Here is a 17,916-nt window from a genome sequence, read left to right as displayed (position 1 = left end):
TCTCTCTTTCTTCTTGTTCTCATGTTGTCTTTCGGGTCTCGTCTCTTTCTGTGCTGTGTGCACCTTCCCATTTACACCAGAGATCTGTATGTAATGACGAGATGATCATCCTAATATAATATCATCCTAGGACCATGCCTCAGGACTACCTGGCATGATGACTCCTTGTTGTCCCCAGTCCACCTGGCCGTGCTGCTGCTCCAGTTTCAACTGTTCTGCCTGCGGCTATGGAACCCTGACCTGTTCACCGGACGTGCTACCTCTCCCGGACCTGCTGTTTTCAACTCTCTAGAGACAGCAGGAGCGGTAGAGATACTCTTAATGATCGGCTATGAAAAGCCAACTGACATTTACTCCTGAAGTGCTGACTTGTTGCACCCGCGACAACTACTGTGATTATTATTATTTGACCATGCTGGTCATTTATGAACATCTTGGCCATGTTCTGTTATAATCTCCACACGGCACAGCCAGAGGAGGACTGGCCACCCCTCATAGCCTGGTTCCTCTCTAGGTTTCTTCCTAGGTTTTGGCCTTTCTAGGGAGTTTTTCCTAGCCACCGTGCTTCTACACCTGCATTGCTTGCTGTTTGGTGTTTTAGGCTGGGTTTCTGTACAGCACTTTGAGATATCAGCTGATGTAAGAAGGGCTTTATAAATACATTTGATTTGATGATTTCAGGAAGATCCTGTGACACCTATGGGGTCTTTGTTCGTGCAGGGTTCTAGAGTGAGGGGGAATACTGTAGTGCTTAATACATGAGAGTAAAGTAGAAATGTAATGCAGACATGGTCTGCAGATTTTTCTACTATTCTCTAATTAAATGTACACTGAGATGTAGTAACTTTTCAAAAATAAGTCATACCAGTACCCGTCCTCGCAGGTACACGGATGTCAGAAAGAATATCGTATGATGTGACGTCATTACGTTTTAACAATGTTTTTGCAAAGATGGCGGTGGTTGAGTGAATGGGACGAAACAACCCTTTTAGTTTGAAAAATAGATTTATTCTGAGGTATTTCAGTTTCTTTTCCGACAATCTGATTTAAATAGTTTATTTTCTGAAATTCCTTAATAAATAGATTCTTATTAAACGAAGAACTAGAATGGTAATATGACACAGAGCAAAAAGAAGAAACGGGCGAATCGCAGTCTCCTGCTGGCGAAAAAAATTATTATCAAGGATGGAGGAACGGTGAGTTTCCACCCAAATGACAGTATTTGCCATCGTATTTCTTGAGATTAACTAGCAGCATGTGGTATGTCTACAATATGTCACATTTCGCGAGCTAGCTAGATCCTGCTTGCTAGCGTCCGGGAAGTTCATCATATGCCTCTTCATAGTCCTCTCAAAAACAACATAGCTAACGTTAGCTAGTTGGCTGGCTAGCACCAGATGTGTGGCACTAGCTAGCTAAGTTAGCTAGCATATCAGTATCTTTGACAGTAATTTAGCTAGATGCCATCTGAGATGGACAAGTATTAGCTAGCTGACTAGCTAGTGAAGTAACTTTAAACACTATTGTTAAAAAGGTGTCTAGGCTAATAGAGTTCCATAACTATGGGCAAGCTTTCTAGCTAGCTGTTTGTTTAGTTAGATGATGATAGTTATTCAGTAATATGGTAGCTAGCTAAATTCCTACTTACTGAAATCAACAACAACTAAAGTGAAATTTGCGAAGACTGCAACACCGCTACTGGCTCTAGTGTCAATTATGAATTCTGTGTAAGCAGGAAGATGCCCCACTGTGTATTATGGTGACTTATTGCTGAGTTGACCTTTTAATATATCTTCTTTGAAAGTAAGACAGTTGAGTATTACTTGTTTCTTGTTGACATACTTACATAGTTATTCCACTCTGTTCACCAGGCACAAGGTTTCGGAGCTCCCAGCGTGTACCATGCTGTAATTGTCATCTTTTTGGAATTTTTTGCCTGGGGCCTGCTTACAGCACCCACTTTGGTGGTATGTTGTCTTGTTTATGACCTATTATTTAATACAGTATGATTTGTTGGCTGCTGATGAAACTATGTTGAAGACCTTCTCCAATTAACAGTCTCCACTCTCTGTCCCTGTCCCCTTCCAATCCAGGTCCTACATGAGACGTTCCCGAAGCATACGTTTCTGATGAATGGCTTGATCCAGGGGGTAAAGGTATGGTGTTTGAACATGTGCTATTATTTTGAACAATTATCTTTCAAATCTGTTACAAATTTTGTGGGTGATGTCTTGTTGTATTACAGGGCCTGCTGTCTTTCCTGAGTGCTCCGCTGATTGGTGCCCTGTCTGATGTGTGGGGCCGGAAGTCTTTTCTCCTGCTCACCGTTTTCTTCACCTGCGCTCCCATTCCACTGATGAAGATAAGCCCGTGGTACGATGGCTCCCAACCAGAGCGAGTTCATAGTTACTGAGATCACCATTTTAAAAGCTGAAACAAGTGTATTATTAACTGAGTGCCATATCCTGCCTCGGGTTTCAGGTGGTACTTTGCAGTTATCTCGGTGTCCGGTGTGTTCGCTGTTACATTCTCTGTGGTCTTTGCCTATGTGGCTGACATCACGCAGGAGCATGAGCGCAGCATGGCCTATGGACTGGTGTGTATCGAACATTACCTACACAGTTTCTTCTAATCTTGTTTACCATAACACCTTTTTTTGATTCAGGGATTTGTGGTTCTGTGCTAAAATAGTACATCATTCAGAACCTATTTGCAGATTTGTCCCACTTAAACAAAGCAGAAATTATGTGCAAAAAAAACTAACTGGAACCACAATTTCATTCAAAGAGTGGTAGTACCAGAGCTTGGCAGTAGTAAACCTTGTCTACTCTTGTTCGTTAGGTGTCGGCCACCTTTGCTGCTAGCTTGGTGACGAGCCCGGCCATTGGCGCCTACTTGGGCCGTGTGTACGGGGACGGCCTGGTGGTGGTGCTGGCCTCGGCCATCGCTATGCTGGACATCTGCTTTATCCTGGTGGCCGTGCCCGAGTCTCTGCCTGAGAAGATGAGGCCAGCGTCCTGGGGGGCTCCCATCTCCTGGGAACAAGCCGACCCCTTTGCTGTGAGTACCTGTTCACCTCTAAAGACTCAAGTCAGTTGGTGTTATTATTTTGTGTAGCCATTATTAGTGTGCTTTCAGAACGCAAAATGATTTGGATTAGGCAGATGAGATGCAGTTACCTTCTCTTCAGAGTGCAGGCTTAGTGTAGGCTAAGCTGTATGGCAAATTACATTTGAATTCAAGAAGTGAAGGGTTAGTCTACCAATATACAAATATATTGGCTTGTTAGGGAAACATTCTCAAACCTCTTGAAAATGTGTGCTTCACTTTGGCACTATGATCAGTGGTAGCAGCTAGAAATTTGGTGGGTCTCAAAGAGACCGAGGCGGAATATGGACATTTTTAATTTCTGTTGCATCATAGTCCTCCTGACTGCTGCTGTTGGGGTCATTTAGAAATCCAAAAGGTTATAGGGGTAACGTGTGTCTGTTTTCAAATGCTGGAAGGGACAATGGTATCAATGTAATTGGTGGCGGGGGGTGGAGGCAGGTATTGTTTATGATTGAAAGAGGGCTGTGCTGCAAGACCTTGCCGCCCCCCCCCCCCCCCTCGCCCCCCCAGACTGACACCCATGGTTCCCCTTGGGGAAACATTATAGCATCTGTTTTTGTGTTGACACTTTCAACTAGCTACTCGTGTTACAAGTGGTCCTCTTCAGTCTTCCCATTTCCCTACAATAGCTCTATCACTAATAATATAATAATAATATATTATAATATAATATAATAATATTTGATCAACACAATTGGATTTACCCAGGATAAGGAACAAACATTCATGGCGCGTTTAGACCAGGATGTGGTCTTTGTCAGCCAAATCTGAACTTCCCCTAAGGCGGGTTGTTTGAAGGGGCCACGGTGGTGTGTGTGTGTGTGTGTGTAAAAGGGGGAGGGAGTTCAACAGGCTGTTAGACAGAGGCCAAATAGGGGAACAATTAACCTTTCATAATCCTCTATATTGCTGTACAACAACAGTTAAAGCTACATGCCACAATGTACAGCAGCTACTCATGGCACAACGAAACAGGTCTGCCTCAGGCAATGTTGAGGGGCGAAGGCTGACGTGTCGCTGAAATACATCAACATCACATGAAAAAGCAATGATGATTGCAGGGTACTTAGTGTCTTCAGAAAGTATTCACACCCCTTGACTTTTTCCATATTTTCTTATTACAGCCTGATTCAATTGAGATTTTGTTTGGTCACTGTCAAAGTAGAATTATGTTTTTCTACATTTTTACAAAAATGTAAAGATGCAATATGTAGAACTTGCTCCACCATTTCCTGGTTGCTAAAATTCGAATAGTTTGTCTAATTTCAGTTTGACAAAACAAGTAGTCATTGTGGAGATAATCATTGTAGATCTACCACTTCTTAGACTTGCTTTCGATACGATTGACAGATTTATATCACAGATTTCTATGTGAATTTGGTCGGGTCGCCCCAAAAATGACATATTGTAGCTTTAAAGCTGAAATGTCTTGAGTCAATAAGTATTCAACTCCTTTTGTTATGGCGAGCCTAAATACGTTCAGGAGTAAAAATGTGCTTAAGTCAAATGATAAGTTGCATGGACTCTGTGTGCAATGATAGTGTTTAACATGACTACCTCATCTCTGTACCCCACACATAGAATTATCTGTAAGGTCCCTCAGTCGAGCAGTGAATTTCAAATACAGATTCAACCACAAAGACCAGGGGGAGTTTCAAGTGCCTCGCAAAGAAGAGCACCTATTGGTAGATGGGTAAAAAAATGAAAAGCAGACATTTATTATCCTTTTGAGCATGGTGAAGTTGTTAAACTTTGGATGGTGTATCAATTAGAGGTCGACCGATTCATTGGAATGGCCGATTAATTAGGGCCGATTTCAAGTTTTCATAACAATCGGAAATCGGTATTTCTGGACTCCGATTTGGCCGATTTTTAAAATGTATTTATTATTATTATAATTTTAAAAATAATTTACACCTTTATTTAACTAGGCAAGTCAGTTAAGAACACATTCTTATTTTCAATGACGGCCTAGGAACGTTGGGTTAACTGCCTTGTTCAGGGGCATAATGACAGATTTTTACCTTGTCAGCTCTGGGATTCAATCTTGCAACCTTACAGTTAACTAGTCCAACGCTCTAACCACCTGATTTACATTGCACTCCACGAGGAAACTGCCTGTTAAACGAATGCCGTAAGAAGCCAAGGTAAGTTGCTAGCTAGCATTAAACTTATCTTATAAAAAACAATCAATCAATCATAATCACTAGTTAACTACACATGGTTGATGATATTACTAGTTTATCTAGCGTGTCCTGCGTTGCATATAATCGATGCGAAAAAGGACAGTCGTTGCTCCAATGTGTACCTAACCATAAACATCAATGCCTTTCTTAAAATCAATACACAAGTATATATTTTTAAACCTGCATATTTAGTTAATATTGCCTGCTAACATGACTCGTTGCGAACTGTGAAGACTATTTCTTCCTAACAAATTTAACAAAAGCGCATTTGCGAAAAAGCACAATCGTTGCACGACTGTACCTAACCATAAACATCAATGCATTTCTTAAAATCAATACACAGAAGTATATATTTTTTAAACCTGCATATTTAGATAAAAGAAATCCAGGTTAGCAGGCAATATTAACCAGGTGAAATTGTGTCACTTCTCTTGCGTTCATTGCACGCAGAGTCAGTGTATATGCAACAGTTTGGGCCGCCTAATTTGCCAGAATTTTACGTAATTATGACATAACATTGAAGGTTGTGCAATGTAACAGGAATATTTAGACTTATGGATGCCACCCGTTAGATTAAATACGGAACGGTTCCGTATTTCACTGAAAGAATAAACGTCTTGTTTTCGAGATGATAGTTTCCGGATTCTACCATATTAATGACCTAAGGCTCGTATTTCTGTGTGTTATTATGTTATAATTAAGTCTATGATTTGATAGAGCAGTCTGACTGAGCGGTGGTAAGCACCAGCAGGCTCGTAAGCATTAATTCAAACAGCACTTTCGTGCGTTTTGCCAGCAACTCTTTGCTGTGCTTCAAGCATTGAGCTGTTTATGCCTATCAACTCCTGAGATTAGGCTGGTGTAACCGATGTGAAATGGCTAGCTAGTTAGCGGAGTGCGCGCTAATAGCGTTTCAAACGTCACTCGCTCTGAGACTTGGAGTGGTTGTTCCCCTTGCTCTGCATGGGTAACGCTGCTTCGAGGGTGGCTGTTGTTGATGTGTTCCTGGTTCGAGCCCAGGTAGGGGTGAGGAGAGGGACGGAAGCTATACTGTTACACTGGCAATAATAAAGTGCCTATAAGAACATCCAATAGTCAAAGGTATATGAAATAGAAATCGTATAGAGAGAAATAGTCCTATAATTCCTATAGCAACTACAACCTAAAACTTCTTACCTGAGAATATTGAAGACTCATGTTAAAAGGAACCACCAGCTTTCATATGTTCTGAGCAAGGAACTTAAACGTTAGCTTTTTTACATGGCACATATTTCACTTTGACTTTCTTCTCCAACACTTTGTTTTTGCATTATTTAAACCAAATTGAACATGTTTTATTATTTATTTGAGGCTAAATTGATTTTATTGATGTATTATATTAAGTTAAAATAAGTGTTCATTCAGTATTGTTGTAATTGTCATTATTACAAATACATATATTTTTTTAAATCGTCCGATTAATCGGTATCGGCATTGAAAAATCGTAATCGGTCAACCTCTAGTATCAATACACCCAGTCACTTCAAAGATACAGGCGTCAGGGATTTCACCATGAGGCCAATGGTGACTTAAAAAAACACTTAGAGTTTCATGGTGAATCAACAACATTGTAGTTACTCTACAATACTAACGTAATTGACAGAATGAAAAGGAAGCCTGTACAGAATATGCATCCTGTTTTCGACAATGCACAGAAGTAATACTGGGAATAAATGTGGCAAAGAAATCTACTTTTTGTCCTGAATAGAAAGTGTTATGTTTGGGGGAAAATACAACTCATTACTGAGTACAACTCTCCATATTTGCAAGCATAGTGGTGGCTGCATCATGTTATAGGTATGCTTGTAAACGTTACGGACTGGGGAGTTTTTCAGGTTATAAAATAAATGGAATTGAGCTAAGCACAGGTAAAATCCTAGAGGAAAACCTGGTTCAGTCTGCTTTCCACCAGACACTGGAAGATGAATTCACCTTTTCAGCAGGACAATAACTTAAAACACAAGGCCAAATCTACACTGGGGTTGCTTACCAAGAAGACAGTGAATGTTCCTGGGTAGCCGAGTTAAAGTTATGACTTAAATCTGCTTGAAAATCTATGGCAAGACCTTAAAATGGTTGTCTAGCAATGATCAACAACCAATTTGACAGAGCTTGAAGAATTTTTAAAAGAATAATGGGCAAATGTTGCTCAATCCAGGTGTGGAAAGCTCTTAAAGACTTACTCAGAAAGACTGTAATTGCTGCCAAAGGTACTCCTACAAAGTATTGACTTAGGGGTGTAAATCATTATGTAAATGAGATATTTCTGTATTTCATTTTCCAAAAATTTGCTACAAATTCGAAACATGTTTTGACTTTGTCATTGTGGGGTATTGCATCAATTTATTCAATTTTGAATTCAGGCTGTAACACAACAAAATGTGGAATAAGTTGAGGGGTATGTATAGTTTCTGAAGGCGCTGCGAAGATAATATCAAGATTGTGTTAATAAATGTAAGTGTGTTATGATGATCGATCCAGGGAACCTAGTCACTGATATTGTAGCATAACAATACAGTATGGGATGTTTGTAGGTCAGGGGTTCCCAACCTTTGTTCCTCAGTGCCACCTTTTTCACAAATAAAAAAGGGGGGAGGCTTTTTTAAAATATTTATTGTTTATTAAGGTGGCCTATATTATTAAATAAAACACCAGCTTGACATTGTTTAATTACCTTAGAAAAGTGTTGTTTTGAAGCTAATTTCCTGCAATTGTACGTATTTTAATAAGACTCATGTGGTAGCCTATTTAATTATGATAATAATGGATAAGGAAAATATTGGTTTATTATAATGTATATCAACCCTCAATGTAATTATACATAATATAATTTTTTCCGGAAAGTGATTCGATCAGTTGATGGCAACAGTCACGCATTGTATAAGATTACTTCCCGAGCATTTTAGAAGGTCGTAGCTCAGCTTATGAATGTCATAGAGACAAACCAACGATATTCCCACGTGCACCAGAATTGCGTCTTACTCTTGCATTTCACCACTTGTTTCTATCCTAAAGCATCGTGGATTTATGCGTAGTTTTAGATCTGTATAAACAATTGTAGAAAAAGTATTTCCCCCCCCAAATCAAGGAAGGTCCCGCAAACCGCCACGAAACGTTGGCGCCCCATATGGGGGGTGTGTGGGAACCCCTGTTGTAGGTAGTTATGTGTTGGTGTAATTCTAGATCTCCTGACTCTCCGAAGCAGACCACAGCTGTTTTGTAACTCTACTTCTCTAGTTTACTCTCTTGGGTTGTGACCAAGTTCTCACAATAGGCCTTCTTTCCGCCATGAGGAGTGGTTGGGTCTTCTTGCACATCATATCGTTAACACTTGTTATCACCTACCGTCCTAACCCTTTTTCTTTCTGTCTCCAGTCTCTAAGGAAAGTGGGCCAGGATTCCACTGTGCTGCTCATCTGTATAACAGTGTTCCTGTCCTATCTCCCCGAGGCTGGCCAGTACTCCAGCTTCTTCCTCTACTTACGACAGGTCGGCTATGTATACTGTCAAATATATAAACAGACGTGTGAGATGCGCGTCAGATGTCAGCCCATCCCCCTATTTCCATTATCAATGTAGCTGAGGTCAAGTCCCCTTCATAGTCAGAATATAATTTGGTAGACTTGTCGAGGGGGTTTGACTATGTAGCTCATTCAAAGTATACAACCAAGTTATCATATTTTGCTTGGACCCCTGTTCTTTGCTGCTCACAGCTAGGCCTGTATATAGCTAAATCATTTTCTTTCCTTGATGATAGGCATACTCATTTTGTCTCACGGGCAGTACGATCAGATTTTCGCTCTCCCTTTTTTCAGATTATGGGATTTTCACCTGAAAATGTTGCAGCTTTCATAGCTGTTCTAGGACTGCTTTCAATCATTGCACAGGTTCGTTGTCATTAACTATCATTACATTATATTTGTGTATATATCTCTCACACACACACACACAAAAGTATGTGGACACCCCTTCAAATTAGTAGATTCGGCTATTTCAGCCACAACAGGTGTATAGAATCGAGCACACAGCCATGCAATCGCCGTAGACAAACATTGGCAGTAGAATGGCCTTACTGAAGAACTCAGTGACATTCAATGTGGCACCGTCATACAAGTCAGTTCGTCAAATTTCTGCCCTGCTAGAGCTGCTGTTATTGTGAAGTGGTACCGTCGCGGAGCAACAACGGCTCAGCCGCGAAGTGGTAGGCCTCACAAGCTCACAGAACAGTACCACCGAGTGCTGTAGCACGTAAACATATTCTTTCCTCGATTGCAACACTCACTACCGAGTTCCAAACTGCCTCTGGAAGCAACGTCAGCACAAGAACTGTTCTTCGGGGGCTTCATGAAATAGGTTTCCATGGCCGAGCAGCCGCACACAAGCCTAAGATCACCATGCGCAATGCCAAGCTTCCAACTTTGTGGCTACAGTTTGGTGAAGGCCCTTTGCTGTTTCAGCATGACAATGCCCCCCGTGCACAAACTGAGGTCCATACAGATATGGTTTGTTGAGATTGGTGTGGAAGAACTTGACTGGCTTGTACAGAGCCCTGACCTCAACTCCATCGAACACCTTTGGGATGAATTGGAACGCCGACTGCGAAGCCAGGCCTAATCGCCCAACATCATTGCCCGACCTCACTAATGATCTTGTGGCTGAGTGGAAGTAAGTCCCCGCAGCAATGTTCCAACATCTAGTTGAAAGCCTTCCCAGAAGAGTGGAGGCTGTTATCATATATTAATACCCATGATTTTGGAATGAGATGTTAGACAAGCAGGTGTCCACATACTTTTGGTCATGTAGTATATATCTATATAGTTATTCCATTCTCTGCCATGTTATAACGACCTTTGGTTTGGCCATATAACAAGAACTTTTATTATAGGCACTATGAACATTCCAATAAAGTGTTTCTAATTATGTCCTTTTTTGTTCCCTTTGTAAGACTGTAGTATTGAGTTTACTCATGCGTTCCATCGGGAATAAGAACACCATCTTGCTCGGCCTTGGGTTCCAGATACTGCAGCTCGCCTGGTATGGGTTTGGCTCCGAGCCATGGTAAGCTTTTTCAAGGCGACTCACACCATTGAACGCATCTGATCATTCAGTTCAGTGATAGTCACTTTAAAGTGACTATCTTTCTGTTTTCTCTCATCTCTACAGGATGATGTGGGCAGCAGGGGCTGTAGCAGCCATGTCAAGTATCACTTTCCCAGCAATCAGTGCGTTGGTTTCCCGCACCGCTGAGCCAGACCAACAAGGTTTGTACTTAGTTATAACTTTATTTTGCAACTTTCTTTGATTTGTCTTTTGGCCGGGGCATAAATGCAAATGAGAAATCGTTCTGTTAAAGGGGCAGTTAATCAAAATGACTTATTTTTTTCCCTTACCTTGAAACCAGTTAATGCTTAGCCATAGACCGCTTTTCAAGGTAAGGAAATAAATATGTACTTTTGCAGAACTATCCCTTTAACTTACCTTGTGAATTAAAAGTTTAATAAAATCCAACTAATATGAAATTCATTTTGGCGCTCATCCCACAGGGGTGGGCCAGGGGATGGTGACGGGGATCCGGGGTCTGTGTAACGGCCTGGGGCCGGCACTCTACGGCTTCATCTTCTACATCTTCCACGTGGAGCTGGATGCGCCCCCAGACGGCAGCCAGGACACTCCGGTCCACACTCAACCCCACCTTCAGCACCTCCCACAGGTTAGCCCCCAGCCCCAACCTTTTCTCCTCCTCCTAGTTTGATACGCAGCCTGAACCCGACGAGGCTTGAATTTGGGTGGAGTTCAACAGCCAGCATAGCTCCTCAAAAGTGACCAAGCAGTTCAACAAGGCTCTATTGCTGTCTTTAAAGTGGCTATCATTATTTAGGCACTATGCAATCTTAGAGGTTTGTGGCCACTATTTAACATTAACTAGTTACCAAGTATTTACGTGACTGTTTTTGAATATGCTTTGTACAACCTTGATTTGTTAAGCATTTTCCTAATTTAGTCAAATTCTCTTGTACCTTTTATTCCCGCCTCCTCTCCTCAGACGTCCATCATTCCTGGCCCACCATTTCTCTTCGGAGCATGCTCAGTGCTGCTAGCACTCTTGGTGGCCCTCTTCATACCAGAGCACCCCCATCTGGGCCCCCGGCCTGGCAGCTGGAAGAAGCACAGCTCGCCCCACGGGCACCCCCACAGCCCGCAGCCGCCCGGGGAGGCCAAAGAGCCCCTACTGCAGGACACAAATGTGTAACACAGACCTGGCTACTCGGGCCTGACTCCCCCCTCTTCAAAACCACACAAAGCAAGATAGCTCATGTGTAGTAAACAATCAAAAAGCTATATTAAGAGTTACAACTATATATGTATACATAGGAGTATGTTTTTTTAAAGAAAGTTCTATCCAAAGGCACTATTTGCAATGGCTTATATTTATTCATTTTTGTTTTCCCTCAAACTTTTACTTTTTCTTCAACTGTTTGGATGATATTGGACAGGGCAAAGCTCAACTCAGGGACATACCTGTTGGGCTGTTTCTGAACACAGTGTGTTCCACAATCAGAAGAGGGAGTCTCTGCACAATAAAAACAACCTAGAAAGAAAAAGAAGCATCAAAAAGACTGGTTAGTCCTCTAGAGCTGGGCCTTCAGCTTTACTGAACTGTGTGTGAGAAAATGACAATGCGGGGCTGAATCGGAAATCCACTTGAAATTTCCCCAGATCTCTGCATAAAAAAGCCTTAATCCACAAACTAACCACGGAATGTGAAGACGCGATGGACTTGGAATGGTACAGCTGAATTTTTAAAGCACCTTTGTTTTGACGCTTATATCGAACTGCTGCCTATATGAATTCCTACTACCACTTCTTCAGACTGACTGGTGCCTCAATTGGGGTGGGATACTTTTTGGCGGGACCACAAGGAGATATCGTATCAACCCCTGCTTTCTCTTTGACATCACAGAATGTGACAGATTGGCTTGATATTTTGTCTTTTATTCTCATTTGTTCATGTACACGGCCAAGTCCCTGACATGTATGGATCGTACAGTTACAGAAAATGATCATACAAGAAGGGTTTGCCTTTAAAAAAATATCTAATTTACACGAAGGACATCCTATGTCAGACAACGCGTTGCATAGTTACGGAATCCGTAGATCCATCTCGTGGCCTTCTTAAAAAAAACTTTTCACTTGTACAAACAAAATATGTTCTCGTTTTAACTTGCTTATTGACCAAATACCAAAAGTACATATTGAATCATGAAAGTTTGCTCTAGCTATTTATGAGTTGGTGTTCTGTAAAACAGCAATTTCTTGAAATACTGTATGCAGTCTTTTTCTTTTCCATGTATTGTCATTGTTTTGCTGCCTTTTATTTTCAATATTACATTTGTTGACTGACCTTGTAAATATACAGTAAGTATACAACCATGCATTTCAATAAAGTGGAATATTTTGATGGATGGTGGATTTATGGTTGGGAAACTTAGGTAAAGGGATCATTGAGCTAAAGCCAAACATGAGATACCAGTATGATGAATCTCGTAGTCAATCCATTTTAGGGTTCCACCCACAGCCTTTTATTGTACACTATCTGATAGGGTACACACTTATCGATATAGTTTTGCATGCTTTGCTGTGTTGGGCAGCAGGCTGTAATTAACATGTGTGATGGACAGTTATTTCACCAAGAAAAAGTTCAACGTCGAACTATATTTCTAGTTTGTCTTCAAATGGTTCTATAAGCTTGATTTGGCAATGCAACTATTTGAGGAGATCCACAAGATGCAACTTCTGTTTAAAGATGACAAACCAACAGATTTAATTGCAGTTGATCAGAGGCTTGACCACTGACATTTTCGGAAAACAGAACTTCAATATACAGAGAATTAAAAAATATATATATACACACACAATGATTTATTTCATACACCCATAGGTACAGTTTTTACACAGCAAAACACTTCAATGAGCTGGTGATGAGCACGTTAACCATTGAAAAGGGTAACTTCTCAAATGGTTGCACAATGTAAACAAATGGCAGCTTTTCTTGGGAAACACTATTAAGAATGTTTTCACACTGGCTCAAGTGTCATTTGGACCAGGGCTTGAGTATTTTAAACAATTTATTTAACCAGGAAGGGCTCATTGAGATTTGAAATCTCATTTTCAAGAGATTCCTGGCCAAGATAGGCAGCACCAAAGTCATTACACAATTACAGACAGACATGAACAACTACAGGTAATCTAGTAAAAAAAAAAAAAATTCACACGAGAATAACAAAATCATAAAACAGCAAATAAAAAATATTGACAGGTATAGGAATCAGCCTCAAAATCCTTCAATGTTTTTAAAAATACCAATCGGAACAAATTCTTCCAGTTTAAAAGTATTTCGTAAGGCATTCCAAGCTGATGGCGCAGAGTACATAAAAGCCCTTTTGCCAAATTCCGTTCGGACATTTGGAACAGTTAGCAGGATAAAGTCCTGCGAACGAAGAGAGTACCCACAACATTTCCGAACAATAAAAATGTCAAAATAAAATCGTAGTGTACCCCAAATGGCTTTGTAAATAAAAGTATACCAGTGACTGAGCCTGCGATGAACTAGAGAAGGCCAGCCAACCCTGGTATATAAAGTGCAGTGGTGCGTAACGGTTTTGCAATTTAAAATAAATCTCAATGCTCCATGGTAAAGGGTGTCAATTGATCTCAAACACTGAGCGGAAGCATTCATATATAAAATATCACCAGTCTAGTATAGGCATAAATGTAGCTGATACTAGCCCCCTTCTGGCTTCAAATGAAAAACAGGCCTTATTCCTAAAATAAAATACCAACTTCAGCTTCAATGTTTTTGTAAGTTGTTGAATATACAAATTGAAAGAAAGGCCGTCATCAATTAAAATTCCAAGATATTTATATGAGGTTACAGCTTCAATCTCATTGCCCTGACGGGTAGTAATAAGTGAAAGGTTCTATTTCTTGCTTTAGAAAACACAATTGGTTTAGTTTTGTCAGCATTACGGATAAGCTTCAATTGACACAAGGTACAGTTGAAGCCGGAAGTTTACATACACCTTAGCCAAATACATTTAAACTGTTTTTCACAATTCCTGACATTTAATCCTAGTACAAATTCCCTGTCTTAGGTCAGTTAGGATCACCACTTTATTTTAAGAATGTGAAATGTCAGAATAATAGTAGAGAGAAGGATTTATTTCAGCTTTTATTTCTTTCATCACAATACCAGTAGGTCAGAAGTTTACAAACACTCAATTAGTATTTGGTAGCATTGCCTTTAAATTTTTTAACGTGGGTCAAACGTTTCGGGTAGCCTTCCTCAAGCTTCCCACAATAAGTTGGGTGAATTTTGGCCCATTCCTCCTGACAGAGCTGGTGTAACTGAGTCAGGTTTGTAGGCCTCCTTGCTCACTCATGCTTTTTCAGTTCTGCCCACAAATTTAATAGGATTGAGGTCAGGGCTTTGTGATGGCCACTCCAATACCTTGACTTTGTTGTCCTTAAGCCATTTGATGTTGCTTCAATATTCCACATAGTTTTCTCTCCTCGTGATGCCATCTATTTTGTGAAGTGCACCAGTCCCTCCTGCAGCAAAGCACCCCCACTACATGATGCTGCCACCCCCGTGCTTCACGGTTGGGATGGTGTTCTTCGAATTGCAAGCCTCCCCCTTTTTCCTCTAAACATAACGATGGTCATTATGGCCAAACAGTTCTATTTTTGTTTCATCAGACCAGAGGACATTTCTTCAAAAGGTACGATATTTGTCCCCATGTGCAGTTGCAAACCGAAGTCTGGCTTTTATATGGCGGTTTTCTTCTTTCTTCCGGGTTTCTTCCTTATTGAGCGGCCTTTCAGGTTATGTCGATATATGACTCGTTTTATTGTGGATATAGATACTTTCGTACCCGTTTCCTCCAGCATCTTCACAAGGTCCTTTGCTGTTGTTCTGGGATTGATTTGCACTTTTCGCACCAAAGTACGTTCATCTCTAGGAGACAGAACACTTCTCCTTCCTGAGCGGTATGACGGCTGCGTGGTCCCATGGTGTTTATACTTGTGTACTATTGTTTGTACAGATGAACGTGGTACCTTCAGGTATTTGGAAATTGCTCCCAATGATGAAACAGACTTGTGGAGGTCTACAATTTTTTTTCTGAGGTCTTGGCTGATTTCTTTTGATTTTCCCATGAAGCAAAGAGGCACTGAGTTTGAAGGTAGGCCTTGAAATAAATCCACGGGTACAACTCCAATTAACTCAGATGATGTCAATTAGCCTATCAGAAGCTTCTAAAGCCATGACATCATTTTCTGAAAGTTTTTTAAAGTCACAGTCAACTTAGTGTATGTAAACTTCTGACCCACTGGAATTGTGATACAGTGAATTATAAGTGAAATAATCTGTCTGTAAAGAATTGTTGGAAAAATGACTTGTGTCACGCACAAGGAGGATGCCCTAACCGACTTACCAAAACGATAGTTTGTTAACAAGAAATTTGTGGAGTGGTTGAAAAACTAGTTTTAATGACTCCAACCTAAGTGTATGTAAACGTCCGACTTCAACTGTACCGTATAAAAAGCAGTTTGCAAGTTCTGGATAGCTTTTGTCAACGATGAGGCACAACAATAAATAACAGTATCATCAGCATTTTGAATGCTTAGCAGGACAGGAAAATGGTCCAATTTACACACTTATCAAGAGAACATCCTTGGTCATCCCTACTCCCTGATCTGGCGGATTCACTAAGCACAAATGCTTCATTTGTAAATTATGTTGGGGTGTTGAAGCGCCCCTGGCTAACCGTAAATTTAAAAAACAAGAAAATTGTGCCGTCTGGTTTGCTCAATATAAGGAATTTGAAATGATTTTTACTTATGCAAATAAGGTATTTCTTCTTTTAATATATTTTCAAAAATGTCTAACATGTTTTCGCTTTGTCATTATGGGGTATTGTGTGTAGATTGCTGAGGATTTTAAAAAAACTACTAGCATGCTAGCGGATACCATAGACATCCAGTCATTGCCCTAATGCTTGTTAGCAATTGCGCTAACGCTAGTTTGCAACTTCCTTCAAGCTGCACGCAGACATAAAAATGGTATTTAAGTTTAGCTGACTCTGGGGAAGTAGATAAAGGTCTTCATTGCCAAAATCCTGAAGTATCCCTTTAAGCCTATTGGCTTTTGAACCTATGGGTATTCAATATTCCATAAAATGATAAAGGATAAACATCACTCACCTACCTACACCGGCCCTTTGATCTGGTTGCTTCTGCATGTCTGGTTTAGTTTTCTTAATTCTAGTCTCCCAAAGGGACTTGATAGAGATGACGGTGCCACTGCCACCCCGGTCATGGTGACCCTGATCAAATGCAGCTCCCAAAACAGCCTTAACTCAAAACAGGACTGGAGTCCGTCTGCCTGTTCACTGCTTCCTCAATTAGACAGATAGAGCTTGACAAGGACAGAGGCAGGAACATATCTGCTTAGATTTGTTCACCGCAGAAGGAAACGCATTGGTCCTCATAATGATAATTGACAACATGATTAGCCTTTTTTCAATTTGGACCTCAATTCTTATTCCTTATCAAGCCAAACTGCAAGTACTAAATAACTTTCACATAATTGACAAAAAGGATTAAATACATCTCACCCCAAATAGACTGTAAAGTTCATGGAAGCACCAACAGTCAATGTATAAGTTCAAAACAGATGGGAGCACAGCTGTAGTAGTCAGGTAACAAACGGTCAAATCCTGTTGCCGGGCGGTCGCAGCCAAATTAAATAGTACCTACTAAATTGGACTAATTTGCATGAAGTAAACCCATGTGCTAAATACCTTATACATGTCCTCAGTGTATGTTATTGTATTGATGGAATAGCTTCTTTGCTTTGAAAATCTTGTAACAGAGTAGCAATAGAGCTCATACCTTGTCAGTAGTGTTCCTAGATGAAATGTGACTCCGGAGGTTTCATTTTAGTCAGGGGTAGAACACTGAAAATAGTGGTGGTGGTCACAAGCTAAACTTGCCACATGGACTACAGTCCCCCTGACAACACATACCTTCCGAAGACAGTAGGAAGAATTGTGTGAAATAGGGGTGGAAAACATTCCAATGGTTCCAATGTCCTCTGTTCACTGGGATGGGAAATTAGAAGCATTTTAGGACCAGCTCTATTCATTCCAAGTTCTGGAGACAAAAACATTGAGCAATGGTCAATGGAAAGATGGTTACTCAGTTAACTACATATTTTAAATGAACTGTAGGGCTATATAATACAGACCTTATATTTCACCATTAAAAGAATTCCCATGGGAAAAATGACTGGGAATTTCCAACATGAACCTGTATCTCTCCCATACTTCCAGGTGACGACAATTATTTAGCTCCTATAGACTGAAGGCTTTATTTTGCCAAACTAGTGAGTGTCAGAATTCTTGGGGAACATAACCCACAACACTCAGCAAAGCCAATAAATCTTTACACCTCAAATTTATTAAAACTTGTTTTCAGGATCCACACAATATCAGAAACGGTGATTAAGTCAGACAGGCAT

The 17,916-nt window shown here is 40.6% G+C and overlaps 1 protein-coding gene across 1 annotated transcript; it reads left to right on the top strand.

Moving 5' to 3' along the window:
• The first annotated feature begins 941 nt into the window (after positions 1-941).
• Positions 942-12,799, top strand: LOC120054665 (hippocampus abundant transcript 1 protein). Its single transcript, XM_039002193.1, has 12 exons — positions 942-1,196; positions 1,872-1,967; positions 2,094-2,156; positions 2,246-2,373; positions 2,482-2,596; positions 2,842-3,060; positions 8,712-8,825; positions 9,152-9,223; positions 10,282-10,394; positions 10,500-10,597; positions 10,880-11,046; positions 11,380-12,799. Exons 1-12 carry the CDS (start codon positions 1,116-1,118, stop codon positions 11,584-11,586), a joined length of 1,473 nt encoding a protein of 490 aa, XP_038858121.1. The 5' UTR covers positions 942-1,115; the 3' UTR covers positions 11,587-12,799.
• Positions 12,800-17,916: the final 5,117 nt, after the last annotated feature.

The sequence above is a fragment of the Salvelinus namaycush genome, chromosome 10 (genome assembly GCF_016432855.1).
Source record: "Salvelinus namaycush isolate Seneca chromosome 10, SaNama_1.0, whole genome shotgun sequence".
Lineage (NCBI taxonomy): Eukaryota > Metazoa > Chordata > Actinopteri > Salmoniformes > Salmonidae > Salvelinus > Salvelinus namaycush.
The sequence above is the reverse complement of the archived record's forward strand: the minus strand, read 5'-3'. Positions and strand labels throughout refer to the sequence as shown.

Coding starts and splice junctions, on each gene's coding strand:
- LOC120054665 (XM_039002193.1), top strand. CDS start 1,116: ATGACACAGAGCAAAAAGAAGAAACGGGCGAATCGCAGTCTCCTGCTG. Junction 2,157..2,245: donor GCTTGATCCAGGGGGTAAAG/GTATGGTGTTTG, acceptor GTTGTATTACAG/GGCCTGCTGTCTTTCCTGAG. Junction 9,224..10,281: donor TGCTTTCAATCATTGCACAG/GTTCGTTGTCAT, acceptor TCCCTTTGTAAG/ACTGTAGTATTGAGTTTACT.